We start from the raw sequence: 17,516 nt of genomic DNA, 5'->3' as shown, positions 1-17,516 counted from the left end.
AAAAAAAAAACACAATTATTTCAAGTTTCAGAAAAAAATCTGAAAAATACTTAAGATACAATTACATTAGCTTTGGAAAGCACAGCCAGACTTGAATACTTCACTTAAATATTTAAAGCAGATAAAGACTGGTCACCTATTTTGAAACAGGCCTCCAAATGTTGCCTTGGTAGGCCCTTGAACTTATCATCATGCTGTTCCAATTGCTATATAGGCATTCTATTTTTAAATTTTTAGTTATAAGCCTGATGTGGTGGTGCATGCCTTTAATCCCAGCACCCAGGAAGTAGAGACAGGCAGATCTCTTAGTTTGGAGCCAGCCTGATCTACATATTGAATTCCAGGACAGTTCAATGCACAGTAAAGATTCCATCTAAATTTTTTCAGAAAAACATTGTTTTCTGTATATGAGTATTATGCTTGTATTCATGTATATGCATCATATGCATGCCTGGTGTCCACCAAAGACAGAAGATGGTATCAGACCCATGGAACTAATTATAGATGCCTGTGTGGAGTGTTGAGAACCAAACCTGAGCCCTCTACAAGAGAACAGGTGCTCTTAGCACTGCGCTATCTTGCCAGCCCTGCAGATGGGTATTCTATTCAGTTGAGATAGGTCCTAACCTTAATCTGGTCTACTCTACACAACAGTTATGAATAGCTGTTACCACCTAAAGTATCTTCCTCAATCTCCATTTTCTTCCTTCCTTCCTTCCTTCCTTCTTTCTTCTTTTTTGTTTTTGCTTTTGTTTTTCGAGACAGTGTTTCTCTGTGTAGCCCTGGCTGTCCTTGAACACACTCTGTAGACCAGGCTGGCCTCGAGCTCAGAAATCCTCCTGCCTCTGCCTCCCAAGTGCTGGAACAGGCATGCGCCACCACTGCCCGGCTCTCATATGCTGTCCAGGCTGCTCCCTAGCACTTTAGGTTAAGCACTGCCTCACTTGGATAGACTTTTTTTGTTGCTTTATTTTACGAAAACTCTACCACAGACCTAGCAGCAAAGAAAGGACTACTTTGAAGTTGATGCCACTTCATTTCTTGTTCTGAACAAACAACAAATAAATCTATTTTCTTTTTAAGGTTTCTACATGGGTTTTCAATAGAACCCAAATTACTAATGGATGTTAAGACTTCTGATAAGCTCGTTAGCTAATATAGGAACCATTATCAGCAACGGTTCATGAAGGGCTTTCACTGTTTATTTTGTCAAATCATTTCAATGTTAATAAAAAATTCCACACCCCAAACCCATAAAAGCTAAAAAAAAAAAAAAAAGTAATACTGATTCTATGATTTGTTTGTATTTTGTTCAATGTTGGTTTTTTCTGTTTAACTTTGATTTTAAAATTATCATGTACCCACACACCTATGGTCACTTGATCTTTGACAAGGGAGCTAAAACCATCCAGTGGAAAAAAGACAGCATTTTCAACAAATGGTGCTGGCACAACTGGCAGTTATCATGTAGAAGAATGCAAATTGATCCATTCTTATCTCCTTGTACAAAGCTCAAGTCTAAGTGGATCAAGAAACTCCACATAAAACCAGAGACACTGAAACTTATAGAGGGAAAAGTGGGGAAAAGCCTCGAAGATAAGGGCACAGGGGAAAAATTCCTGAAAAGAACAGCAATGGTTTGTGCTGTAAGATCAAGAATTGACAAATGGGACCTCATGAAACTGCAAAGCTTCTACAAGGCAAAAGACACTGTCAATAAGACAAAAAGGCCACCAACAGATTGGGAAAGTATCTTTACCAATCCTAAATCTATAGGGGACTAATGCCCAATATATACAAAGAACTCAAGAAGCTGGACTCCAGAAAATCAAATAAACCTATTTAAAAATGGGATATAGAGCTAAACAAAGAATTCTCAACTGAGGGATACCAAGTGGCTGAGAAGTACCTGAAAAATGTTTAACATCCTTAATCATCAGGGAAATGCAAATCAAAACAACCCTGAGATTTCACCTCACACCAGCAATGGCTAAGATCAAAAATTCAGGTGACAGCAGATGCTGGCAAGGATGTGGAGAAAGAGGAACACTCCTCCATTGCTGGTGGGATTGCAAGCTGATACAAACACTCTGGAAATCAGTTTGGCAGTTCCTCAGAAAATTGGACATAGTACTACCAGAAGATCCAGCAATATCTCTCCTGGGCATATACCCAGAAGATGTTCCAACTTGTAATAAGGACACATGCTCCACTATGTTCATAGCAGCCTTATTTATAATAGCCAGAAGCTGGAAAGAACTCAGATGTCCCTCTACAGAGGAATAGATACAGAAAATGTGGTAGTTTTACACAATGTAGTACTACTCAGCTATTAAAAACAATGAATTTATGAAATTCTCGGGCAAATGGATGTATCTGGAGGATATCATCCTGAGTGAAGTAACCTAATCAAAAAAGAACACACATGATATGCACTCTCTGAGAAGTGACTATTAGCCCAGAAACTTAGAATACCCGATACAATTTGCAAAACACATGAAACTCAAGAAGAAGGAAGACCAAAGAAAGTGTGGATACTTTGTCCCTCCTTAGAACAAAAGGAGTTACAGAGACAAAGTTCAGAGCAGAGCCTGAAGGAATGACCATCCAGAGACTGCCCCACTTGGGGATCCACCCCATAAACAACCACCAAACCCAGACACTAGGCAGATGTCAACAAGAGCCTGCTGACAGGAGCCTGATATAGCTGTCTCCTGTGAGGCTCTGCCAGTGCCTGGCAAATACAGAAGTATATGCTCACAGTCATCCATTGGATGGAGCACAAGGTCCCCAATGAAGGAGCCAGAGAAATACCCAGGAAGCTGAACAGGACTGGAGCCCCATAGAAGGAACATCAATATGAACTAACCAGTACCCTCAGAGCTCCTTTGAGCTATACCATCAATCAAAGAAAACACATGGTGGAACTTCTGGCTCTAGCTATATATGTAGCAGAGGATGGCCTAGTAGGTCATCAATGGGAGGAGAGGCTCTTGGTCCTGCAAAGGCTCTAGGCCCCAGTATAGGGGAATGCCAGGACCAGGAATGGGAGTGGGTGGGCTGGGGAGTGGGGGGTGGGTGTGGGATAGGGGATTTTTGGAGGGGAAACTAGGAAAGGGCATAACATTTGAAATGTAAATAAAGAAAATATCTAGTTAAAAAAATAAAAGTATCATGTTAGGGCTGATGAGATGGCTCAGTAGGTAAATGTACCTGTTGCCAAGCCTCATGACCTGAGTTCTATCTCCAGTACACTCAGAATGGAAGGTAAGAACTGTCTCCCGCAAGTTTTTCTCTCACTTCACATACATGCAGGGCATATGTGAATGCATACATAAAGACACACAAAGTACATTTTAATAAATGTTTTTAGAACTTATATTAAAATTCCATTTGCTATGATTATTCTTACATTCTGTGTAGAGAAGACTGCCTTATTGAAAGGCCTGGTCATCAGTGGTTGTCCAAAATAAGCAGAGCTTTTCCCTGATTAAGCATCAGAATACTCAGAGGTCCCAATGCATTTGTATTTGTACTTCTTAGAAGCTTCCCAATTCAAGAAATATTCAATCCATTAGAATATTTAACATATAGTACTATGCAACCTGAGCCAGGCACAAGTACTCAAAGTACAAATATTGATGTAACAGACCTATAGGGAAAGAGCAGCTAGGGTCTCACCTGCACACAATTACACTTAAGGCCTTTCTGGCCTTGGGAACCCATGTTAGAATGGGTCAAGACACTTAATTCTGGCAGGTTACGGAGCAGTTTTGTAATCCCATGACTCTCAAAATAGGCTGGAAGGTCAATTCAAGTTCGGTATCACCCGGTCTACATAGAGAATTCCAGCTAGCAAGGGCTACACTGTTGTTTGTCTCAAAAAACGGTGGCCCTGCACATTCTCCAAAACACCCCCCCCCCCCCCACAAAAAAAAAAAAAAAAAAAAAAAAAAAAAAAAAAAAAAACCAGAAACATCTGCTAGACTACAAGCTGGCAGCTACTTGAACCCTAACTAAACACATGTTTCTGGTTGAGCCCTCTCCCCTTCTTTTGGGTCACTCCCTTTTCTTGGGCTGGTTTCCATTTCCTCTTGATCACCCCTTGTCTAGAAAACACACTCCTTTCCACTTAAGTCACCCAATTCCTCTGCACCACCCCTTCTGGTGTCACCCCTGGTTGAGAGACCCTCTTTGAATGACCCCTTTTCCCTGGGTTACCCCTTATCTGAATGACTCCCCTTTCTACTAAGTCAATCCACTCCCTCAGGATCGCTTCTTCAGGGTCACCTCTTTTCTGGATGACTCCCTGATTTAGAAGATAGTCCCCTTTCGTCCTCGGGATCACGCCTTCAGCGTCACCCTGCCCCCTAAATGGCTTTCTCTAGAAGGGCGAAACCCCCTTTCTGCTGTGTCATTCTCTTCCTCTAAATCACCTCCTCACGTGGTCACCTTCTGTGCAGGATTCCCTCCTTTTGGTGACCCCCGTTTCTCCGGGCCACCCTTTCTCTGCATAAGCCCCCCTTTCTTCTGGACCACCCTGTCAACGTCACCTCCTCTGGGTGACCCCCTTTTCCTTTGGTTCACCCTTTCCGGTGTCACCCCCACCCCCACCCGTGTATTGGATGCTAAGGCCAAGCACGGCGCCATACGCACCTTGCTCACGAGGGATGCGCACCAGGCAGTCTATCATGCCCTTGTAGCGCGCCTCAGGGCTTATCTGCTTGGAGGACGCCTGCACCTGCAGCAGCAGCTTCACACGCTCGATGGGCGCCACAGCTGTCTTCGACACTGCTGCCGCGACCCCGCCGGCCAGCAGGTCCTTGGAGAAAGACACAGGATCGAACAGCGCCTTCTTTGAAGACTGCTTCTTGGAGGATTCGTTCGACATGTTGGACAGAGGACGGGGCAACCGGACACCTGCAGGCCACACCAACACTCAAGCGATACTGAGGAGAACTGGAAAACCGCTTCGGCTTTATGCTGGCGGGAAAGCGGGCGCTGAGGATGCTGGGAGAAAAGCGCATCCGGCACGGGCAGAAGAGCTGCGCAGGCGCGCCCAACGGCCTTGGCGCCTGGCGTGGGGCATGTGACCATAACACGTGTTGCGCATGCTCATTCAGTGCACAGCAGCGTTTGCAGAGGGGCGGGGGCGCGGAGTGCTCCTGCTGGCCTGGTGGTCCTTCAGCCTACACCTACCCGGTGATTAACTGAATGCTGTTTAGTCCACAGTTAATTTATCTCCTGCTTTACTTACCAGGAGGCACACTCTGGCCAGATGCTGCACGCCTCTAATCCCGGCAGGTGCAGACACTGGCCTGGGCTACGTGAGCCTATGGCTTAGAATAGACAGGGAACCGTTTGTCTAGTCACCCTGGACTTGTTGGCTCCTCCTCAGAAGTTAGCATGCTCCTCTGTTATATTTGATTTAAACTGAAATTTCTATTGAATAGTGATTCTAGATTGAGACGAAACTTTTAAGGGAGATAGGATAGTCGCGTGTTGTGTTGGTTTGTTTAAATTGGTGTATTAAGCTAGGTCCTAATCATTAAATTAGGTTTTATGGAATATTTAAATTCTCTGGAGAACGTTTGTTTTGTTTGAGACAGGGTTTCTCTATGTAGCAATGGCTATTGCAGAAAAATTTAAATTTTAACATGATTAAGGGCACACACCACCATGCCTGGGGCTCCCTCTGGGGGAATTCTAGTTTGCAGGTTTAAGAACCATTGACTTAAAAAAAAAGCAAGCATCCAAGGGGGGGGGGATGATTAAAATACTAAACAAACAAACAAAAAAGAACCATTGACTTTCTAAAAGAGCAGTTCCCAAGGTTTTTTTGTTTGTTTGTTTTTTCCTCCACAGAACCTTACTCTTAAAAACATATTAAAGTCTACAGAAACCTTTTTTCTTGTTATTGTTAAATATGCTGACAAGTATATTAAAGATCTTTTAAAATGAACACGTAACCAGTTAAAACAATGAGAGGTCGACTGCAAAGTACATTAATAAATTTAGAATCATTTTCATTTTTAAAAATTGTTAGGATTGTTAGTTAGTTCCAGACTGGCTGGCCTTCAACTTAGAGCAAAATTCCCATCATTGCCTCTGGAGTGTGAGCCACTGCGCATAGCTAAAAGTGTACTTTTATTTTTTTTTAAATTTATTCTTTGATGGTTTCCTATAGTTAGTGAATTTTAATCGTGTTCACCCTGGTTAATTGAAAGGAATTATGGAGTTGGCCTGGTCTAGTTGCCTTGAGAGGCATGTGTCATGGCTTTTCCGGGTTAAAGTCTTTGGCTCTTGGGACAATGTTTCAGGAGAAACTAAGGCATTCCTCAAGGCAGTGAGACATTCAGGCCACCTTGTGTTTCTCTGTTTTCCCCAGAAGTCAGTGAAGCATATAGAGGCTTGACAGGACAATTGGTCTTAAACATGAATTTTTTATACCTTGTATAACCTGAAAACATCATTGTATCCTGGCTACTAACACGGTATCAATCCTGCCAACCATCATTATACTCTATTTTTGATAAGGATATTTTTAAAAATCTGATAGCTTGGAATAAGCTTGTCATAGTCCCAGTCTTGCTGTGACTTCTCCGAACCATACCTGATTAAGATTCATTTCTCATCAGCCATCTTTCCTCCCTTCATCTCTTTTTCCCTCCCCACTCCTCTACCTGCATGCCACTGCGTTTTCTTAGGACTGTTTGTGTGAGCATGGGTGGGAGGAGCGGGGACTACTTTTCAGTGGCTATACCTCTGCCGATAATGGCCTCCTCACCCCGAGAATCTCTTAACTAGCATTGCCTCTTGAGGAGGATGGGGCTTCACAAGCTGATTCCAGAATCCAAGAGGCAATGTTGGCATGACCGGTCCAAATGCAGGTAACTGTGGTTACAGTGGATTCATGAAATGCAGTGGTAAGTTGTGTCCAGAAGGCGTGGATACTAAGGCACACTCCTTATCCTCTGGCTCTAATGCTCTTGCCCCTCATCTGTCATGTTCCCTGAACCTTGGACGGGTGATACAGACATCTCACTTAGGGCCAAGTACCTCACTGTCACTCATTCTTAGCACTCAGATCAGTTCTGAACTAGTGCCGTGTTAACCACCATCTGCAGCTATAAGAAGCTCTGATCTATGGGTAGACATGTGAGTATTTTGAAAACGGTTTTTCAAATGTCCATTTAGCATCAGGCAGTGGTAGCACACACCTTTAATCTCAGACTTGGGAAGGCAGAAGCTGGTGGATCAATATATAAGTTCAAGGCCAGCTTGGTCTACAGAGCAAGTTCCAAGATAGCCAAAGTTACACAGAGAAACCCTGTCTCAAGAAAACACACACACACACACACACACACACACACACACACTCCATTTAGCAAAAACAACAGTAGTAGGTTCCCCAACTAGGGCCTATGACTCCCTCAGCCATGGGTTCTTGACCAGGTGCCACAGTTGCTTCTTGTGAAGTGGGCCTCAAATCTAACAAGAAAGCAGTTGGTTATGAAGTCACTACTATACCCGTGGGCACATCTTTCGTTGTAGGTTGACATTATAACTCACAGGGTTCATAGCTGGGTGAGAATGTCAGTGCTTCATCTCCCCAAGCAGATTGCACAATATCTTCCTGCACTATGGAAGCCGGCCATCAGGTAGGAAGTCTAAAAATACATTTTCCAAAATTAAAAGAATGTGTGTGTGTGTGTAGATAGAGAACAGTATTCTACATTTTTAAAAAAATTAATACTTGACAAAAGTTAGATTAAGCACCATTGCTTTTGTTTTCTGCAATATTACACATGTAGCTAAAAAAAATCATCCCACTGTATCATTAGAGCAGAACGAAAATAAAAACAGCCACACAACACTCAACACCATTAAGAAAATAGTTTTAACTTCATGGAACCCTGAAAGGGCTCAGCTCAGCAAGCCTGCCCTTACCCCCATTTGAGGCCTCTTCAGAAGCTGATACCACACGCCAAGCTTCTCTTGGAACTACCTTGAGAATGTCTCTTTCTCTTCTATCTGGCTTTTTTTTTTTTCATCCAGATCCTACTATAGCAGCACATACATATTTCTAATTGCTTTCTAAAGCATGTTTGATATTTTTCAGTTGATAATGTTTCAATTGGTATGACCTACCAAGAACTTTGACACACGGTTTTGGGAGCTGGATGAGTTTTGGCTTTTTTGAACAAAAGGATCTAATTTCCATTGGTATCTTAAATGTGCTATAACCTTTATAATTTTGTGTCTAGTAAAAAGGTGTTTAGGTCAGGAGTGTAGACCAGGAATCTTGTTAACATTTTGATTCCTGTTCATGTCAGTTGGCAAGTTCCCTGGGTTCTATGTATCTCCATCTAACCCTTCCCAGTGACTCACCAACTCTGCTAGTGTTTGCAACCTGTCTTTCTATTTCATATAATGTGTCTAGATTAATCTTCCTGAAGCAACTGCTTTAATCATCACCCATAGACTTATATTTTGTCTTATCACATTGATTTCAAAATCCTTTGTGAAGCCCACTGCAAATTCCAGAAATGATCAGCTTATTTGTCAAGATCTGTAAGGTGAAATGTCTCAGTCTCTTTTACAAAATGATGGCCGTCAACAAGAACCTAACAAAAGTTTAAAGAGGCATTTCTCAATTACTCTCTGAGTGAGACTGAATTTCTTTCTTTATTTTATTTTATTTTATTTTATTTTTTTTATTAGATATTTTCTTTATTTACATTTCAGATGTTATCCCCTTTCCCAGTTTCTCCTCTGAAAGCCCCCTATTCCCTCTCCCATCCCCCTGCTCACCAACCCACCCACTCCTGCTTCCTGGTCCTGTCATTCCCCTACACTGGGACATAGAACCTTCACAGGACCAAGGGCCTCTCCTCCCATTGATGACCAACAAGGCCATCCTCTGCTACATATGCATGAGCCCCTCCATGTGTGTTCTTTGGTTGGTGGTTTAATCCCTGGGAGTTCTGGTTGGTTCATATTGTTGTTCCTCCTATGGGGCTGCAAACCCCTTCAGCTCCTTGGGTCCTTTCTCTAGCTCCTCCATTGGGGACCCTGTGCTCAGTCCAAAGGTTGGCTGAGAGTAGACTGGCTTTCTAAGGTGAGGCTCTAGCTTTGGTCACAGGGGCATGGAATCTCTGAGGACAGAACACAGAGTCTGCTGCCTTCTTCCATGTTACTTCCTCTGCCTTACCCTCCACACTCACATTTGACCCAACAGCTGGCAATATTGTTGCTTATTCCTCTATGATATCATCTGCATCCACTTACCTGCATCCAGAGACACGACCAACAAGAAAATACTCACTTAGGAACATTGCCTATGGGAGCTTGGTCAAGTTTTCAAAGTTTGGACCTGAAACTGACTGATTGGCTGAGTGACAATTTCCTGATTCATGGAAGGGAAGAAGTTGTAGTGATTTCAATGATATAAAAGTGCTCGGGCTAAGGGCCTCTCTGCTGTTTCCTCCTCTCTCCTCATCAGTCAGCATGGTTATATTTTCTCAGTTTGGTCTGAGGTCACTTCAGGAAACCCTTCCCGGGCAACCCTGTTTGCCAACTTCACCACATTCATTTACTTCCCTGCTAATTCTCTTAGCATTCAGCAACATACTTCATCTTTTTTGTGGTCTTCCTCTGTCATGGGAACACAAACTATGTGAGGGCAGAAAGCCTTAGTTAGTCTAGTCATGGCTGCATCTGCGGTGCTTGGCAGTGTTTGGCAGTGAGTAGAAGTTCAGGAATCATTGGTTGGGTAAGTGTATATAACAGCAACGGAAGGATAGCAAGAGGGTTCAGTGGGTCACGGTGAGCACTGTCAAGTGTGATGACATGGTTCCATCCCCAGGATCCAGAGAGTAGGAAGAAACAAACTCTAGTTGTGCATTGACCTCATGTGTACCTTGCCACTAGGGCCATGGTGCTGGCATGTGAGCACAAACACACACACATGAACACACACACACACACACACACACACACACTTCATTTTTAAAGGCAAATATAATACTGCAAACAAACCTCCAAAACATTTTTATTTAAAACTCTGGATAATGTAGAAAAATAGCTTTAATTACATACAGAAATAAAACTCTTCATAATTAAATTAGTTCATACGGTTTGGTGTGTAGGTTCAGGTTTTAACAGAACTTACCATTTTTAAAAAATCCAAAATATAAATCCTTATTCTCAAAACTATACTACAAAGTAATTTTCTCATATCATTGCTGTCATGTTATGCAGTTACAGGCATGATTTAATTGTACCCTTTTGGTTCTCAAGCTGTGGCAACTTAATGATGATAAATGGTTGGGTAAATCATTGGTTGGGTAACTTAATGATGATAAATGGTTGCCACAGCTTATGCTTCATAATTGACAATGTGTGACAACCATGGTTTAGGGAGAGCATATGGAAACGAACAATGGTTAAAGCAGACAAAACTTAGTAGACTAGTTTCACGGTTTTTTTCGATTTGTGTCAGAAATATTTAAGAGATTATTTTAGAATCACCATTTTGTTAGGTATGTATCATCATCTATAGTCCCTTGGCACAAAAAGTGAGACACTGCCTACCGTACCCTCCTAGGTACAGTTCTCTGACAAGACAGAAACAAAGGTAAGAGAGAAAGAAAAAGCAAGAGTCTAGAGTTTCTTTGGGGCTAAGAAGCGTGAGATAGTAGTAAGAAAGCACTTGTGGTTTTATTGTTTGTTATAGATAGAACCCAGCCTGCCCTCCGACTCAGCTTCCTGAACACTGGATTCTAGGCATGTGTCACCAAGCCAGACATAACAGTTCTAAGCATGTTAGACAGACCATGCATTTTACTTTCATACAGTAAGGTTCTTTAGAACACGACTACCAGGATGTGAATAAAACCTGACTCAAGGAGGTTTCTCTGAAGCCCATCCTTATGGGATCTGCACTTGATACTTTGTCCTCTCCCTGAAAACAAGACAGACAGGGACTCTACTGTCCAACAGTCAGACTGATTGGCTTTCAGATGTGAGTCTGAATTTATTTACGGGCATGGTCAGCTATGTTTGCCTTCAATGTTCACTTGGAAATGAAAAGGAAGACAACATTCTTTCCTTAAAAATGCAGTGTCTCTTCAGTATGGACTTATGGTGAACACGCACTGCACTGCCAGTGGCCCATCTTTAACATCTGTGCTGTGTTTATCCTTCACACCTCATTTTGAATAGTGTGCACATGGCTATCTGACATGAAGAGAGCATGAACAGATCAAAATTTAAATGGAAAAAAGTTCCCTCTATTAAAACTCCAAGTCTTAGCTTGCTCTGTCTGAACACCTGAGGTCATCAACAGCTACATTCATCATAATGATCAGCACTAGAAACAGCTCGGGGTTTGAGGCTATATCCAGAAACTTGAGACATTTAATAAGTACACTTTTAGAAAAGCTGGAACACGTATATCGGCCCACGGGCCGTCTAAGACAGAAGTGAGTCTTAACTAATTGACTCAGTTACGTGGGGAGATATTTCAAACTGTTCTCTACATTTCAAGGTGCACAATTTTCTTATCTGACTTGAAAGCTGCAATGAAGGCCCAGAAGTCACTGGTGATGTAAACAGCTGGTATCTGTCACCTATGCCTTGATGAGAACCTTACACTGATGGCCAAGGCAGCAGTAGTTTTATAAGACCGAACGGCTCAGGGGTGCACTAGTATGTTTTCTACTTTTAAGCTGGAGGCTTAGTGTTTGAGGGAGGGGAAATGTAGGGATGAATGTTAGATTGGCTTTAGATAGCTTGCCTTGCAACATATATAACCCCTGAAGGAGACATTACCCAGGACTGTAAAATGTAGGGGAATATTGAGCCTCTGGGATGTCCACCTGGATAGATGGCAATAATAAATTTAGCATTTACTATACTTTTCAACACACCAAATTCTCACAGCCAAAGAAAATCTGTCTTGTCAGCTTTCTGTACTGCTGAAGCTCACGTTAGCCACAGTCGGGGAAAGCAATCCCTCTCTTTTGGAAAAACCCAGTACAGATTGATGCTGACTTGTAAGACAAAAATTAGTATTTTATAGAAAAAGTTACATACAATAGCTTTAGCCTGTTCCCCACCACCACCCCGAACCCCAGTGTTTTAGAAAGGATTTTATTTTCTAATTGTGTGTGTGGGCACCTGACAAAAGCCAAAGGATTCCCTTGAGTTACAGGGGGTTTTTGAGCTACCTAATGTGGGTGCTGGGAGCTGAACTCAGGTCTCTGCCAATGAGGTACTTGTTCCTGACCTCTGAGCCATTGATCCAAGCCCCCACTTCAGTGTCTTTAATATGACTTGATAGAGCTGACATAAATGTATGTGAACCAGAAAGAAAGCAGTGGGAGTTTACAGATGATTGCAAATGTGTACCCTAATCCAAATAAACAATAAAGAGGTGGCGCACGCCTTTAATCCCAGCACTCCGGAGGCAGAGGCAGAGGCAGGCAGATTTCTGAGTTCGAGGCCAGCCTGGTCTACAGAGTGAGTTCCAGGACAGCCAGAGCAATACAGAGAAACCCTGTCTAAAAAAAAAAAAAAAAAAAAAAAAAAAAAAAAAGGAATCAAATAAATATAAATTAACTTTAACTGCCATCCTCTCCCTCTGCCTCTGTAGTGAGGTATCTACTAAAATACTTAAATCAGTGCACAAGCTTTTGATTTTCTAAGAAACTAGAACACAGGTTTTATAAATGTATATACTGATCAATAAGCAAACAACACATTTTTCTTAATGGGGAGTTTCAAAATCCTAATGCAATAATAATGTCACTAGTCTACACATACTCTGAGGTCTAACTGATGCAAGTGCTTGCTCACAACACAGCACTAACCAGCTACAGAACCTTGCCATCTCTTCAAGTCATGACTTCTTCACCAGGTATCAGTCATTCAATATTGGGTTTTATGAAAGCAAACAACGATTAAAATATGAACCCTAAAAAACCATCTATATTAATTTTTATTAAAGAATTCACATTATTTAAAACTATTCAATAAATTAGCAAGGTATACCAAAATGGCAATAAATTAACAATCTTGTCTCTATATTTTGATCAAGTACCAGCTCAGAGTCTTATATAATACCACACATGAACTGATGTACCAACCCAATAGGATTGCATCTCAGTATTTAACAAGTACTATACTGAATAGTGAATATACTGAGCCTTATCTCTGTATGATGATTTCTGTCATTCTGACGATGTCCTGTGGTCCATCTGTGTGTTGCTTCACATCTTACAAACACAGCTACAATGTTAACCCAAAGAACAATTTAAATGCCATTTCAATGGCAATTTCTGAGACTGAGTCATGAAAACAGACATATAGTTCCTGAGGTTTTGGGTTAAGAAAGAGCCGCCTGCAGAAAGAAAAGAACATGGTCATTTCAGATACTAAGGTGATACAGTCCCTTCTGTTTGTTTTCTTTCAGTTTTGGGAGAATCAGTAATAAACTGAAAATAAAAACAACAACAAAAAACACCACTGCACCAAAACCTCATGAACCTAAATCTACAGAAAACAGAATACAGCACAGTTTTTAAATAATGTATGTCTTAACTAATGTTACTGTCTCAGAGTGTAGAAACTCCTATTTAATCAATGCCTATTACCATACCCCTCAGTCTTAAATATTAAACCTATTTATTATTACCATTTATGCAATACTGGCCATACCATTTTAAGCACAGTAGCCATTAAATATTCTATTGGCACTTATATTTTAAATTGCTATATTGTTAAAACATTGTATTGTAACAGTGACAACTCATTTGCAGATAAAATTGGACTAACACTACATTTCTCTTCTTCAGGACTCCTGTAGTATGGTTGCATGGTCTAATCTATATATAATAGATTAGACCATATATATATATATATACATATATATACAATACATACATATATACATATATATGTATATATATTCATATTTACATATAAATACATAGATATATGTCAATATTGTATCTATAACACATTGTGAATGTACGTATTTCAGATTTCCTCTACAAGATGTAAGGCTTAGACATGAGGGCTTTCTTTGCCTCTGGGTTTAACATACTACTCATTTGTCCACCCTGATTGCCCAACAAAACTCCATCTACTATGCCTTCATCTTTTATCAAGTTGCTACTGAGTGCCAAGGTCAGCTACAGACAGACATCAATAGTGGGGAAGGCAAGTAGGAATCCTGATTTCATGAGGCTGGCATTCTTGTCTCTAGGCAAACCCAGGAAAACAGTAAAGGGGGTGGTGCAGAGAAAGACAGGGTGCTGCTTCAGTGGGAGAGAGAAGCTCTTTACGGGAAGATAACCTGTCAGTGTTGATGGATGTAAAAGCGGGGTACCATCCACAGAAGGATCGCAGGAACAGCTGCCCAGTGGCAATGAGGCTGGCCCACAGTGGACAGAGTGACACAGACAGAAGGGTCTTGAAGGAGTGTGTGTAAGTGAGGAAGAAAAGGGGAGAGGGGAAGAAAGGAGAAGATAAAAGAAGATGCAATGGGAAAGAGTAAGGAATGGGGGGCTGTCCTCTTATTTTCCTTCCTACCCCTCCAGGCCCCATGTCTTTCTTTCACAACATCGATGTTCTTTGATTAAATCCCTCTCCCAATCATCTTCTCTTATCTCCACTGGAAGAGACACAAGGGAGGTATTGGGGGGAAAACTCAATTACAAAAATCAAAACTCTAGATGACACCCCCAGGCCGAGGTTTTGGGATAACTCTGCTTCCCCCCCCCCAATTATGACCCTATTTTCTCATTCATGCACTTTCCACACACTTACCCTACCACCCAGTACGACATGACTGGTGGAGTCTTTTTCTGATCAGTCCAGTTTTCAGGTGAGCATTCAAACAGCACACCATGTTCTTTCACAGGGCTCAGAGAAGACACTGAATTTGTAGACTCCAAATGCTCTCCATCACTCAGCGCTTTCTTTTTCTACAAATTAACATCAGTTATGAGTATTAACTGGTATTGATGGTGTTACTGTACAAAGTTTGGAACTGGGAATGTAGCTTAGTGGCAGAGTGCTTGCCTAGCATGCACGGAGCCCTGGGTTTAATCCCAGAAACTAGAAAAATAAAATGGTTTCACATAAATACTTGATGATGATGATGTTGGCTGACTCTGGAACTAAGTGTCTACAATCCTGTTAACCTGCAGAAAATCCCTATTCTTATTCAAATCTTGATTTAAAGATTATCTTCTATGATAGATTACAAGTTTTAACCCTAGTCAGAGAGCAAGCGCCGTTCTCTATTTGTGTTTCTTTTTTTCCAAGATGGGTTCTCACTATGTATCCCTGGCTGGCTGGAGCTGGTCCTAAGCTTACTGTCTCTCATTCTGCAGTGGTTGGATTAGACATGTGTCATCATGTTTGGTTTATTTTTTTTCCTTTTTAGAGATTTGTGTGTGTGTGTGTGTATGTGCATGCCTAAGTGTCCATGCTAGTGTGTGACCACAACTGCCAGCTGTTCTCCTAGAAGCTGTGTTCTCCAAACAGCCGCACAGCCTTCTCCCTCTCCACTCATGTCTGTTCAAAGCTTGCTCGACACGATCAGAAGGAACTTGTAAAACAGTGACCCACACCACTCAGCCTAAGTTCCTCTTGACACTAGCTCTACTGGATTTGCTATTTATTAATGTATTTAGCTCCATCATTAAAGATAGGCTTCAGGGAAAGGCTTTAGTTTGTTTTCTTTCATAGTACCTAAAATAGTGTCTGGTGCAGAGAAAGTACCTTAACACGTAATGAAAAAGGCCAGCTTCTGTTGTTGAATATGACCAAGTAAGGTGAGGACATTCCCAGAGCGTCCACCGCTATGTTAATACGGGAGGAGAGAGCCCAAGAATTGAAAGCAGGAAGGGCTCCCTGGTCCAGCATAGCCTTGTTATAATAGTTCCTAAGACCCAGAAAGTGTGGAAGACAGAACTCTACTGATGAATGGGCCCTGAGAAGTGATGTAATTCAGAGTCAGGGCTGTGTACTCCCAGCCCAGTGTCCTTTTAAACCCAAGTTCTTCACAAAATCAGCATGCTGCACATATCCCAAGTGTTTTCAGAGGGTTGCTCCTGGACAGCTGTTAGATAGGTTACAAACCCCTCCATTTCTCCCTCCCTTCCCTTCTTTTTTTTTTAAGATTTATTTTTGTATTTATGAGTACATATGTGTGCCCATGTGAGTTTACACGCACCACATGTGAGCAGGTACTTAAGGAGGCCAGAGACCATCAGGGCACTTAGAGTTAAAAATCACAGTGGCTGTGAGCTGTCTGCTGTGTTGCCAGGAACCAAGAGCAGAGAGTGGTCTTGACTGCTGAGCCGCCTCTATAGTTCTCTTCTTTGAGACAGGGATGGTGTAGCTCAGGAAACCTTCAGACTTACTGTGAGTCTGGAGATGACTTAGAATTTCTCATTCTCCTGCCTCCAAGTCAGGAGTGCTGGGATTACAGATGTGCACCAGTTTATTCACGATAGGAGATGGAACCCAGGGCTTCCCAGATGAGATAAGCACTTTATCCACTAAGCTGATGGCTGCAGTCCTAGCTGTAAACCTCTCAATAGTTTGCCAATTCCCCTGCTACCACAAGAATTCAATTGATCCTTTAAGTATAAATAATATTACTACTTAAGCATGGGGTACAACATTAAATGAAATTTCAGCCCAGATTGAAACAGTATCCACCAACTAACAAATGGTTAAACCATGAATATTAGATATGAGTGGCTAGCTGAGATTATATACTACCCTTCTGTACTTTGCCATGGAAAACTCAGTCCACCATTTCCAGAGGTAAGACTCCATCCAGGCCACAGAACTGAACTAAGTGAAGCACTGCTGATTGCCTTAAAGAGAACAGAGTTAATATTTGCTTACCTCTTCCTTCAACGTCTGCTGGAAAACTGCACGGATAGAGAGACAACATTGATGGAAATTCTTTATCAGTTGAGAGTGAACGGAACCACCTAGCTGAGCCACCTCTTCATGGGTGGGGGTGATGAAGATGCCTTGCACTGTTTCCAAGGCAACATAGTGGAAGAGTGTATTCTCAGGACCGGAGGTCAATCTTGAGAAAGTGAGAGAGAAGGAAATTTATGTAAATTTAGAAGACTTATTTCATTTTGAGTTTTGTAGAGTTCTCACCAGACTATGTGAAATAATATTAGCAGTACAGTTATAGGTGGATATTTAAGCCAAATGTTTAATTACCTGTTCTTACCTAAAGCACATGTTAGGCTATTGTTAGTTCCTTAATAGAGACAAACAGTGCCAGCTATGGATGGATAAACACTGACCCATTTGTAAGTAATTTAAAGTCTCTTCACTAAACAACCAATTTGGCTGAGCCCTCTTTTTTTTTTTTTTTTTTTTTTTTTTTTTTTTTTTTTTTGTAATGAATAACTGAGCTCATTTTTGTCATAGACCTCAACAGGCCATAAAATGGTATGAGTTTAGAGGAG

At 41.6% G+C, this 17,516-nt stretch overlaps 2 protein-coding genes across 3 annotated transcripts in view; both read right to left on the bottom strand.

Moving 5' to 3' along the window:
• Nucleotides 1-5,012, bottom strand: part of Slc25a31 (solute carrier family 25 member 31) — a 17,414-nt gene extending 12,402 nt beyond the window's left edge. Inside the window, exon 1 of the mRNA XM_021158461.1 lies at nt 4,657-5,012. Within this exon, the coding sequence (XP_021014120.1) occupies nt 4,657-4,891 (235 nt within the window). The 5' untranslated portion in view covers nt 4,892-5,012. The remainder of the gene's footprint in view (nt 1-4,656) is intronic.
• A 7,624-nt stretch (nt 5,013-12,636) lies between these two features.
• The window catches only part of Intu (inturned planar cell polarity protein), a 64,085-nt gene continuing 59,205 nt past the window's right edge, over nt 12,637-17,516 (bottom strand). For both annotated transcript variants that reach the window (XM_021158513.2, XM_029474787.1), the window contains exons 14-16: nt 16,933-17,122; nt 14,836-14,993; nt 12,637-13,405 (exon numbers count right to left, since the gene is read on the bottom strand). In XM_021158513.2, coding sequence (XP_021014172.1) covers nt 13,294-13,405; nt 14,836-14,993; nt 16,933-17,122 — 460 coding nt within the window. In that variant the 3' untranslated portion in view covers nt 12,637-13,293. The remainder of the gene's footprint in view (nt 13,406-14,835; nt 14,994-16,932; nt 17,123-17,516) is intronic.

This window comes from Mus caroli, chromosome 3, assembly GCF_900094665.2.
Source record: "Mus caroli chromosome 3, CAROLI_EIJ_v1.1, whole genome shotgun sequence".
Classification (NCBI taxonomy): domain Eukaryota; kingdom Metazoa; phylum Chordata; class Mammalia; order Rodentia; family Muridae; genus Mus; species Mus caroli.
Note: the sequence above shows the minus strand (reverse complement) of the source record. Positions and strands in the feature narration are given on the sequence as shown.